The following is a 12624-nucleotide window of genomic DNA, read 5'->3' as shown; positions in this document are numbered from 1 at the left end:
ACACTAAAGAACTAAAGCATGTGAAATCTATTTAATAACTGTTTTGAAGTTAATTATCAGTTTTGATTTCATTTCTCCCCAGTACAATTCTTTCAGACAAATAATACGTGAGTATAAAACACAGTATGGAAAATAGTGATGGTACAAAGCAAGGCTATTGCTTTTATAGCAAAGGACAGATGGATGAGGTGGAAAAATAATTTTCTAAAGCACACATTTTAAATTTGGCTGAGGATATAAAAGGCTTGAGGCAAAAATATACAGAATAGTCATGCTCAATAGCACAATGCAGTCCTGAATAATGAATGTTATGTCAAAGCATTTAAGTGATATTCCCAGTCAAACCATTTTGGGTTGGTTTTGTCAGGGTCATAAAATAGTAGGACTGAAACATAAATGTTTCAACCATGAATACTACTACAAGTAGAAATAATAGTAACAGCAATTATTAATTTTTTTCTTATAAGCACAAGCCATAATAATTTCCTTATATTAAAAGCTTCAAGGACATATGGACAACAAAATGATAAATTATTTAGCACTGCTGTTTTTCATTGACAAGTTAGGTACCCTCAAAGTCATTATGCTAGAACACATTGGGGTCAGCATTACATTCTGGCTCCAAGCTGCAATGTTCAACCATAGACCAGGGTTTATTCCTGTGACTGTACACTATAGTCTGCTTATTGTAGGACAGTCTCACATCTGGATAATTTCTGCAACAATAGTCTTGTTAATCAGTTAGTAAGCACCCAATAGCTTATGAGGGCATTGACTGCTGCATTGCAGTGACATCATAATGTACCTCAGGATTCATTCATTCATTCATTCATTCATTCATTCATTCATTCGAACTTTTAAACTGCCCAATAGCTGTGGCTCTCTGGGTAGTTAACAACAAACACAGGAAGGAAGGAAGGAAGGAAGGAAGGAAGGAAGGAAGGAAGGAAGGAAGGAAGGAAGGAAGGAAGGAAGGAAGGAAGGAGAGAAATAATGCAATTTTATGCTAAAATATATCCAATAAAATACAAAATAAAGACACCATACAAAGTAGGCAGCAGCAAGGTAGTCATCAAAATCTAAAACAATATGAATTAAAATATCTTAGAATATGATTAAAAGGCATAAAAGACTTCGAAACTTGCAGTCCTTATTGCAGTATTCATTCTGGGAAAAGCCTTATCTGCTGTCCTGTCCAATTTACATTCTAAATGAAGATGATGTGTATATGTATATGTGAGGTGCACATGAGGAATATACAATTTAGGATGAGAAATAGTGCAATAAGGGACTGAAGCTCTTGATGCTACTGAGGCATGTTTTAAATCTAGTAATATTGGCAAAAGTAGGAAATTCTTTCCAGGGAAAGAACAGGTGAGCTCTGCTTTGTATTTGATTTGTATACAGTAGATAGCCAAGCTTAAACTAAAAACTCAGAAACTGGAAGATCTACGCCTCCTTGTTTAGGCTTCAAGCTCAAACACATACTAAGTAAGGCAGTTTTGATTTGCAAAATGACTTTAACCTTTGTTAACATGGATGATTGTTGCCAGCACTGATGTTAACTTTATATACAAATTTCCAATGATGTATGTAGCCATAATGCTGCTACTTACATCTCTATAAAGTTAGTTCATTGCAATATAAATAGTAGTGCTAATGGCATTAACAGCAGCATTCAGCAGCATCACAGATGTTAAATGTTGCTCTGCTGCTGTTTGTATTACTGTTTATATCATCGTATACTTAGCTGAATAGTCAAAGTTACCTAATTTACTCTGCAATAAAAATGAAAGCCCACACTCAAGAACAAAATCAAGCGTATATATTCGCTATATAGTAATTTCTTTATAAACATTTTTTTTAATATAGATCATGTATAAACATATCTTCAAGGGCTTTATCAAGCCAAAACTTGTCTTAGTCAGGTAATCTTGGTGATGATATAATTCTCTTGTGATGTGGGTGAAATCTCCCAGAAGCTGCAGGATCTCACTGACTTATTGCAATCTACCCTCATCTGCAAGAGTGATAGGTGGATGTTAATATCTTCAGTTCCCTCACCTAGGATGCAGTGACTGTTTTTCTGACAAGCAGAATGAAAGGAGACTTTACTACAGCATAAAATAAAGAAATCTTTCATATACACTTACGGTCTCCATGGCAACGCAGAGGGCCCACAGTTAACTTGGCATCTGAGCCTGGCCGACCAATATCTCCAACCACCACTTGACTGACGGGTAAATGGTCTTTGTAAGATAAAAGACCAGCATCTTTCCTCCTGTGTAATTGAAAATGAAGAAAAAAAAATCAAACTTACTTAATAAGAGAGTTGTTGCATAGCGAAATGGATAATTCCTAACAAAAGTGAAACCATATTATTCTAACATTATTAAATCAATCAATCAATTTTATTTATGACCAAAAGGCCCAAAAGCAACTTACAAATATAATCTAAACTTGGCACTAGATAAAACAGTTTAACAAATAAGATACTTAATAAATATTACATAATACACTTAAAACCCAAACTCATTGATTTGTTACTAAAAGCCTTATTTTTATAGCCATAGTTTAAAAACTGGCTGTTGCCACTGTAATTTTAGGATTTTCATCTGGAAGTAAAACTTTTACATACTCAGAAGTATTTCTTCCTCGTTTGGATTTTAAAATAGGCCAGATAACTTCCTGCCAAAGACTCTTCACAATACAACAAAATACAATATAATAAAATGTGATTCACCGTTTCAAGAACAGTACCATTACAGGGACAGAGTCTTTGAGAGATGGGAATTTTTTGAAATCTGCCATATAGCATATTTGTTGACAACACATTTTATCTGGCTTTTGAAAAGGCTATTCCGTATTTACTTAAATATAAGCTATTTAGATATTTAGACAGTTGAAAGGTATATCTGTAGTTAATTCCAAAGGTTACAGGTGAATATGAAACTTTGGCTTTAGCCATTAATTCTTACACTGAATTATCCCATAGTCTTTGTTTGATACAATGAAATGCTGATGACATATCCCTGGAGAATAAATAGTCAGGATCCATGCCAATCTGACTAATCTTTTGAGTCACCTGATTAAATCACATAACTAGAAAGGATTCATTTGGGATTTCCTGAAGCAATCCTTCCTTGTTTTTAAAAACATATATATGCAACCAAAAATTAATAGTTAACCTTCCCTATAAATTCCATGAAGACACAGATGGTTCCCAAGAGACTTTTTTAATATTGCTAATCTATAGCAATTATCATGGAAATATAGTGGAATCCAGATACGTGTTATTATTCCTGCAGGTCTCTCTCCATTCACCTGCACAATGCCCTGCTAATGACACTTAATGATTATTGTCCCTTTTCCTTCAGGTGGCTGGAAGTTCTTGAAAATAAAATAATAATTTAGTATAAGGTTCCATTGGTTTAGTATAAGGTTCCATTCTTTCAACTTACTCCTGGGGATTCAACTAGTCCCAAGGATTTTGTTTTTCAGGAACTGATAATCTTTCCCTTAGAATCTACTTCTGGGCAGGGGAGCTAGCAAGCAGATTGGTTCAATTACATTGTTACAGTTTTGAGGCTGAAAATCAAATGAAATACATTAGATATTCTGGTGTAGAATTCAACCTGCCAGGAGCAGTGATCAGTCATTTCCCTCTCTAAGTTGTGCTGGAGACATTGATGAAGAGAGGTCCTTATGGAAGCCAGCAAACAATTATTTTGCATTTGTGGAGACTGGTCCTTTAGCGACACGATGGGTACAACTTGGCCATGGGAAAAGCAGCTCATTGCTCCTCTCATGCTGAATTATACTTGGGGATTTACTGCCTGAATAGTACAACAGGCTCTGTACATTGAGTTTTGCATTTAATTCTGATACCATCCTTTACCACATAGTATCTATCTTGGCTTACTTGGGGGGGCAGGGGAGTAGGAAGAAGAAAGGAGGAGGAGTGGGGGAGGAAAATACAAAAATATGAAATGTGCAAATGGATTTATCACAGGAATGTGTTTTAACATACTCAGTTATTCTGAAAATCTTCCAGTGATCGTGGCCCATCTCATTAACTGACAATAACAAAAGCTGCAGTATGTTTCATAGCATTAACTGTTTGCTTGGTCACCATTGCTCATCAGGTTCATTTAAACTGATGCAAAATAAAACATATTTTTCTTTATTTTAAAAAAAGAAGTATAATTAAAGCAATTAAGAAAATAACTTTTGTGATTTAGAATGTTATCTCTTTGGAATGGCTGCCTAACATCTGTGGTTAGGAGGGTAATTAGAAGCTTAATTAGTATGCTTTTAAAATAGCATTAAACTGTTGTCTGAAAACAGAGGATGCAAGTACTGGACTGTTTTATTTTCAGTTGCTGTGCATTTGTTTATTTTTATTTTATTATTTATTTCAAGAATATCCGTGCTGCATTTCACAACAAGTTCTCCCAAAGTGGTTTATAAACAACAAAAAACCCAACAACAAATATAATAGTATAAAGCCACATTAAAATTCCATAAAATTTAATAAGCAGATAAGCAGCACAATACAGCAAAACAATAAAATGTAAGTCCAGATTAATCACAGAAAAAACGTACTTTACAGTAATAATGAAATCCCCCTGAAACCAAAAGTGTTTTCTTATGCATAAGTACATTCATCTATATGTATACAAATAGGTATGAAATGAAATTCATACAGAAAAAAAATTCCCTTCTTGCCCCTATGGGTGGTATGTGTCTTCCTCAATCTCGGGTCCTCTACCAGAGGCCTGGGAGTTTGAGGGTTCTGCGCAGTATCTGAGCTGTTCCTAGCATTGCACTCTTCTGGACAGAGAGCTCTGATGTTGTTCCTGGGATCTGCTGGAGCCACTGTTTCAGCTTAGGAGTCACAGCCCTGAGTGCTCCTACCACCACTGGGACCACTTTGGCCTTTACTTTCCACATCTGCTCTAGTTCCTCCTTTGGGCCCAGGTACTTCTCCAGCTTCTCATACTCCTTCTTCCTGAAGTTGCTGTCACTTGGCACTGCTACATCTATCACCACTGCTGTCTTCTGGTCCTTGTCTACTAATACAGTGGTACCTCTACTTACGAATGCCCCTACTTACGAATTTTTTGAGATACGACCAGCTCCAGCCCCCAAAATTTACCTCTACTTACAAACTCACCTCTACTTACGAACTGGATCCGCGGCCATTTTCCCTGCTGCCACGCGGTCACGGCTTCCTGTGGGCAAGATCGCGGTAGCAAGGAGACGTTTGGTGAGGCTTGTGGTGTGTTTTGTGGTGTTTGGAAGGTTTTTGAGGTTTAAAAATAAAATGCATATGTTTCAGAACTGTTTAGCCATACAGTGGTGCCTCTAGTTACGAACTTAATCTGTTCCGTGACTCTGGTTGCAACTCGAGTTGGTCTCAAGTTGAGGTAAAGTTTCCCATAAAGTTCAATATAAATATGGTTAATCCGTTCCGCCCTCTGAATTTGGTCACACCACGAGGCAAATTTCCCCATAAGGTTCAATGTAAATACGGCTAAACAGTTCTGAAACATATGCATTTTATTTTTAAACCTCAAAAACCTTCCAAACGCCACAAAAACCTTCCAAACACCACAAAACACACCACAAGCCTCACCGAACGTCTCCTTACTACCGCAATCTTGCCCACAGGAAGCCGCGACCGCGTGGCAGCAGGGAAAATGGCCGCGGATCCGGTTCGTAAGTAGAGGTGAGTTTGTAAGTAGAGGTAAATTTTTGGGGCTGGAGCTGGTCGTATCTCGAAAAATTTGTAAGTAGGGGCGTTCATAAGTAGAGGTACCACTGTATTTACATTGAACCTTATGGGGGAAATTTACCTCAGGGTACAACCAAATTCGGAGGGCGGATTAGCCGTATTTACATTGAACCTTATGGGGAAATTTGCCTCGTGGTGCGACCAAATTTGGAGGGCGGAACGGATTAACCGGATTTACACTGAACCTTATGGGAAATTTTACCTCGACTTGAGACCAACTTGACTTTCAACCAGAGTCACGGAACGGATTAAGTTTGTAACTAGAGGTACCACTGTATATATTGTATATAATGCATTTAAAACCATCTCTCTGTCTATCTGTCTGTCTGTCTGTCTGTCTCTCTGTATACAGAGAGAGAGAAAGAGAAAGAGAAAAAGAAAGAGAAAGAGAGAAAGAGAAAGAGAAAGAGAAAGAAGGAGGGGCTGACAGGTGGGTGTTGTCAATCACAAAGCATTCATATACAAGAAGGCAAAGCAAGCACTGGGACTCAGTAGGACTCAGAGCCATTCTTGGAAACTTAGATTGTATTTGAGGCTGATACTGGTTTCCCTTCATGTTTAAAATTAAATTAAAATAAATTAAAATCAAATTAAGTAGGTAAAGCAGCTTGGTTGGCATAGGAATGACTTGGAGACCTAGGGTCAAAGGCATCTGTTACAAACCAAGATGATGAAACGATAGTGAAATGTGTGTCATGATTTCATAAGACAAACCCTGTTTTTTCACATAAATCAGAGGGTTTGTATTGGGACCTCACATTCCATATTTAGTCACTTGTCCCCTTTGTGGAGGCTCATGACCAGGTCCAAGACTTATTTGCTTGTTTATAAAGAAACACAAATACCCTACAAAACCTGGGACTGGGGTGGCATGTAGGTTTGTGGAGGTATTGAGGTGAAGACGTTTGACAGGTGATCCCAAAAGAAAGAGAAAAAGGAGTGACTGGAATAAATGAATTACAAGTATTAGGAACACAGGAGATATGATGAGAAAGTTTGGAGATGGGACTGGTCTAGGTAGAATGGCTTTGTGTGATACGAATTCACTGACAAGTTATTTTGGCAAGTAATCTGATTTTTGGCATCTCTAGTTTGCTTTCCCCTTCATGGATCACTGCCTTGTCGTGGCGAAGGGGCTTGCGTAACTCAGTGAAGCCATGAGCTATACCGTGCAGGGCCACCCAAGACGGACAGGTCATGACAGAGAGTTCTGACAAAATGTGGTCCACTGGAGAAGGAAATGGCAACCCACTCCAGTATCCTTGCCAAGAAAACCCCATGGACAATGTTAAAAGGCTAAAAGATATGACGCCGGAAGATGAGCCCCTCAGGTCGGAAGGTGTCCAATATGCTACTGGGGAAGAGCGGAGGGCAATTCCAAGTAGCTCCAGAAAGAGTGAAGCGGCTGGGCCAAAGCCGAAAGGATGTTCAGCTGTGGATGTATCTGGAAGCGAAAAGAAGGTCCGATGCTGCAAAGAACAATATTGTATAGGTACCTGGAATGTAAGATCTATGAACCAAGGCAAGCTGGATGTGGTCAAGCATGAGATGACAAGACTGAACATCGACATCTTGGGAATCAGCGAACTGAAATGGACGGGAATGGGTGAATTTAATTCGGGTGACCATTATATCTACTACTGTGGGCAAGAAACCCTTAGAAGAAATGGAGTTGCAATCATAGTCAATAAGAGAGTCGGAAAGGCAGTAATGGGGTACAACCTCAAAAACGACAGAATGATCTCAGTGCGTATCCAAGGCAAACCATTCAATATCACAGTCATCCAAGTCTATGCCCCAACCACTGATGCTGAAGAAGCTGAGGTTGACCGCTTCTATGAAGACCTACAACATCTTCTAGAACTAGCACCAAAAAAAGATGTCCTTTTCATCATAGGGGATTGGAATGCTAAAGTAGGAAGTCAAGGAGTAATCGGAATAACAGGCAAGTTTGGCCTTGGAGTACAAAATGAAGCAGGGCAAAGGCTAATAGAGTTCTGTCAAGAGAACAAGCTAGTCATAGCAAACACTCTTTTCCAACAACACAAGAGACGACTCTACACATGGACATCACCAGATGGTCAATACCGAAACCAGATTGATTACATACTTTGCAGCCAAAGATGGAGAAGCTCTATACAGACAGCAAAAACAAGACCAGGAGCTGACTGTGGCTCAGATCATGAGCTTCTTACTGCAAAATTTAGGCTTAAATTGAAGAATGTAGGGAAAACCACTAGACCACTCAGGTATGACTTAGATCATATTCCTTGTGAGTACACAGTGAAGGTGATGAATAGATTTAGAGGATTAGATTTGGTAGACAGAGTGCCTGAAGAACTATGGACGGAGGTCCGTAACATTGTACAGGAGGCAGCAACTAAAACCATCCCAAAGAAAAAGAAATGCAAGAAAGCAAAATGGCTGTCTGATGAGGCTTTACAAATAGCTGTGGAAAGAAGGAATGCGAAAAGCAAGGGTGAAAGGGAAAGATATAAGCAACTGAATGCAGATTTCCAGAGAATAGCAAGGAGAGATAAGAAAGCCTTCTTAAATGAACAATGCAAAGAAATTGAGGAAAACAATAGAATGGGGAAGACTAGAGATCTCTTCAAGAAAATTGGAGATATGAAAGGAACGTTTAGTGCAAAGATGGGCATGATAAAGGACAAAAAAGGCAGGGACCTAACAGAAGCAGAAGAGATTAAGAAGAGGTGGCAAGAATACACAGAAGAACTATACAAGAAAGATCTTAATGTCCCTGATGTCCACGCTGGTGTGATCGCTGACCTTGAGCCAGACATCCTAGAGAGTGAAGTCAAGTGGGCCTTAGGAAGCATTGCTAACAACAAAGCTAGTGGAGATGACAGTATTCCAGCTGAGTTATTTAAAATACTAAAAGACGATGGTGTTAAAGTGCTGCACTCAATATGCCAGCAAGTTTGGAAAACGCAACAGTGGCCACGGGATTGGAAAAGGTCAGTTTACGTTCCAATTCCAAAGAAGGGCAATGCCAAAGAATGCTCAAACTATCGCACAATTGCACTCATTTCACATGCTAGCAAGGTTATGCTCAAAATCCTACAAGCTAGGCTTCAGCAATACATGAACCGAGAACTACCGGATGTACAAGCTGGGTTTCGAAGAGGCAGAGGAACTAGAGATCAAATCGCCAACATTCGCTGGATCATGGAGAAAGCACGAGAGTTCCAGAAAAATATCTACTTCTGCTTCATTGACTATGCAAAAGCTTTTGATTGTGTGGATCACAACAAACTGTGGCAAATTCTTAAAGAGATGGGAGTACCAGACCACCTTACCTGTCTCCTGAGAAATCTGTATGCAGGCCAAGAAGCAACAGTTAGAACCAGTCACGGAACAACCGATTGGTTCAAAATAGGGAAAGGTGTACGACAAGGCTGTATACTGTCACCCTGCTTATTTAACCTATATGCAGAGTACATCATGAGAAATGCCAGGCTGGAAGAATCACAAGCCGGAATTAAGATTGCAGGGAGAATCATCAACAACCTCAGATATGCAGACGATACCACCCTAATGGCAGAAAGTGAAGAAGAACTAAAGAGCCTCTTGATGAGGGTGAAAGAGGAGAGTGCGAAAGCTGGTTTGAAACTCAACATTAAAAAAACTAAGATCATGGCATCTGGACCCATCAATTCCTGGCAAATAGAAGGGGTAGAAATGGAAGCAGTAACAGACTTCATTTATTTGGGCTCCAAGATCACCGCAGATGGAGACTGCAGCCATGAAATTAAAAGACGCTTGCTCCTTGGGAGGAAAGCTATGGCAAGCCTAGATAGCATATTAAAAAGCAGAGACGTCACCTTGCCGACAAAGATCCGCATAGTCAAAGCTATGGTTTTTCCAGTAGTAATGTATGGCTGTGAGAGCTGGACCATAAAGAAGGCGGAGCGCCGAAGAATTGATGCCTTTGAACTGTGGTGCTGGAGAAGACTCTTGAGAGTCCCCTGGACTGCTAGGAGGTCAAACCAGTCAATCTTAAAGGAAATCAACCCTGATTGCTCATTGGAAGGATCGATAATGAAGCTCAAGCTCAGATACTTTGGTCACCTAATGCGAAGAGAGGACTCTTTGGAAAAGACCCTGATGCTGGGAAAGATTGAAGGCAAAAGGAGAAGAGGACGGCAGAGGATGAGATGGTTAGATAGCATCACTGAAGCAATGAGCATGAAACTGAGCAAACTCAGGGAGGCAGTGAAGGACCGGAAGGCCTGGCGCAGTATGGTTCATGGGGTCACGGAGAGTCGGACACGACTTAACGACTAAACAACAACAAAGTTTGCTTTCTGACATTTTTTTGTGATTGGCTATGCCCATCAGATTCATCACTTTGTGAATTGGTATGCCTCTCACAGCAGCCTTTTTTGAGAGAGCAGAATACTTTTTCAAAAATTCTAATGTGTTCATGGATCAAAAAATGTGATTTGGGCTTCAAGTTGCCTCTAATCCTTTCAAGAGTATGATACTGATTTTAATGGTTTGTCATTGATAGATTATGGATAAGTATAGTTTTCTGATGTCCCTAAAGACGTGTTTTACAGAGCTGGCTCATGTTCTTGTCTTCTCCAGGAGAAGACCTATGATATCTTTCAAGCCCTTGGCTAAACCATGAAGTCCTGGTATTCTTGGTATTATGAGGATCTGAACATCAGTCATTTTCTGAGGGTCTGCAAGTAATAAAAAGGCAAGATGAAAACTAAATGGAGCAAAAGGAAGAATTTTGGAACTGCTTGGTAATGGTGGGAAAAATGAATTTCTTTACTGCATTACATCTTTATAATGTTGACTAATGATTTTTTCTAGAGGCCAGTCTACTTGGCTAGATTTTTGGAGACCTATTGGAATTTATACATTTTTCTGTTAATATTATTATCATCTATGACTTAGATTATTATTCTTATCTATGGCTTAGATACCATAGTTTTGAGAGAGAACCAGAGAAGGATTTAAGTAGGGTACTACTTGGTCCTTTTGCTTTTGGATAATTTCCAACATATGCAGACTGAAGGCTGATTGCTTACAGGACTGTCTACTCTTTCCATCCTTGCTTTTTCTGACTAATGAAACTGACCAGTCATGTGATAGTTTGGCAGTCCTTAAGGAGGCAGTAGTGAAGCCATGATTGAAGATGTTGAGTCTTAATTTCTTTGGCTATGAGAAATTACTGCTGAGTTCAGAGTTTCTAAGCAGGGTCTCAGTCAGGTGGAGACATTTCAACTCTCAGCTTTTAGATAACACTGATTTAAATTCATTTTGCTATGGTTGCCTTGGTAAATTTGGAGAATGATTTATACTCAACAAGGATAGTTTAAGTAACCCTGTTTATTTTCCTTGGCCTCTAAACAGCTTTTGGACCATTACCTTCTGGACCATTGCTCAGTCTGGCATAAATTTACCCAGACTCAGTCCTTCTGGAGAGATAGATCAGAAAGTGTTACTGCTGGGCTTTTATTGTATTCCTTGGCCACTGTTTCATAGCTTGAACATTTATTTAATTGTATTTGATGCTGTTTTTTTGGATTTGCTCCTCATTATAATACCATTTGCATGTGTTTTGTAATCTTGTATGATATCTTGTAAGGGTACTGTGCCTTACAAGTTAGGTCAAAAAGTGGTCTATTTGCCATCTCTGTCATCCTTGCTGAGAACTGTACTTATAGTAAGAAGGCCCATAGCATCCCAAATTTTATTGCTAGGTACTCTCCTCTAAGGTATATCCTTAGAAGAATATCAAACTGGAACAGGAATACTCAAAGGAACTCAAAGTCTATCTTATCAGATCAGTTTATTTATAGCAGCCATCCTATTTTTTAAAAAAACAGGCACTGAATATTTTTATTAGAAAAAGCTTTATTGATACAAGCAGTGGGACTTTCAGTTGAGTCAAACCTCATCAGAATGCTGGGTGCTTAAAGCATTAACATTCCACAAATGAAACTGAGTTAATTACAGAACATGTCCAGAATTCTGACTTCATTGTAGATATTTAGAAATAAGCAGAATTGAAGTATTTAGTACTTAGTTAATAATACCCATTGTCTAAATATTTTGAAAGGGTTTGTTTTTTTTTAACTGAAAATAGTCTTTCTCATCTTCTCCCTCAAAGGAATTTTCCCTCAGAAAAATGTTTACATTTGGGAAGTGATATACTCTAATCAATTAAGAAATGGGGAAATAAATAATTCTAGTCAATAAAGAAATGGGAAATAAATATTTCTGTAATTGTAGTAAACAGGATAGTATCTCTGAATACTTTTATTATTTTTACTTCCCTTGAAGTATAGAAATTTGCAGAGCTGTAAAATCATGGTTAAAGATTTATTTATTACAAGGCAACTTGTAATAAGGCCCTACCCAACCAGGATAGCTGGGGACAAAAAGCAGTTTTATATCTTTCAGGTGGAATTTTTGCCACCTTCTTGTTTCTTCCCCTCAACCAGCATTATAAGGGCAAAAGGAAGGAAATGTCATCCCCTTTTTACTAATGAAGAACAATAAGGATATTTTAAACCCCATATCTGGAAGTCAGTTTGGAGGGACGGAAGTCTGCTAAAACAGATTACTGGATTGCAAACTTATAAGGCACAAATTGGCACCAAAGTATCTTTTTAGAATTGGAGCAAAATTTATTAATAATCCAACAAAAACATAGATGGGTGTTGAACTTCTGGATTAGACAGCAAAGAGGAAGCTTCAATAAAGGAAGAGTAAATAGACCCATATTAAAAGGTGATTAGATCTCAGAGAAAAGTAGCTTAGAAGGAAGCTGGGTGGATTTTCAGCTG

The 12624-nt window shown here is 38.6% G+C and overlaps 1 protein-coding gene across 2 annotated transcripts in view; it reads right to left on the bottom strand.

The window, feature by feature from the left end:
- The window catches only part of CNTNAP2 (contactin associated protein 2), a 1202163-nt gene that overhangs the window by 149563 nt on the left and 1039976 nt on the right, over positions 1-12624 (bottom strand). For both annotated transcript variants that reach the window (XM_088150062.1, XM_088150063.1), the window contains exon 15: positions 2154-2281. In XM_088150062.1, the coding sequence (XP_088006188.1) occupies positions 2154-2281 (128 nt within the window). The remainder of the gene's footprint in view (positions 1-2153; positions 2282-12624) is intronic.

Source organism: Python bivittatus, unplaced genomic scaffold (genome assembly GCF_059951505.1).
Source record: "Python bivittatus isolate LINGU-HERP-01145 unplaced genomic scaffold, Pbiv_v1 ctg000610_np1212, whole genome shotgun sequence".
Lineage (NCBI taxonomy): Eukaryota > Metazoa > Chordata > Lepidosauria > Squamata > Pythonidae > Python > Python bivittatus.
The sequence above is the reverse complement of the archived record's forward strand: the minus strand, read 5'-3'. Positions and strand labels throughout refer to the sequence as shown.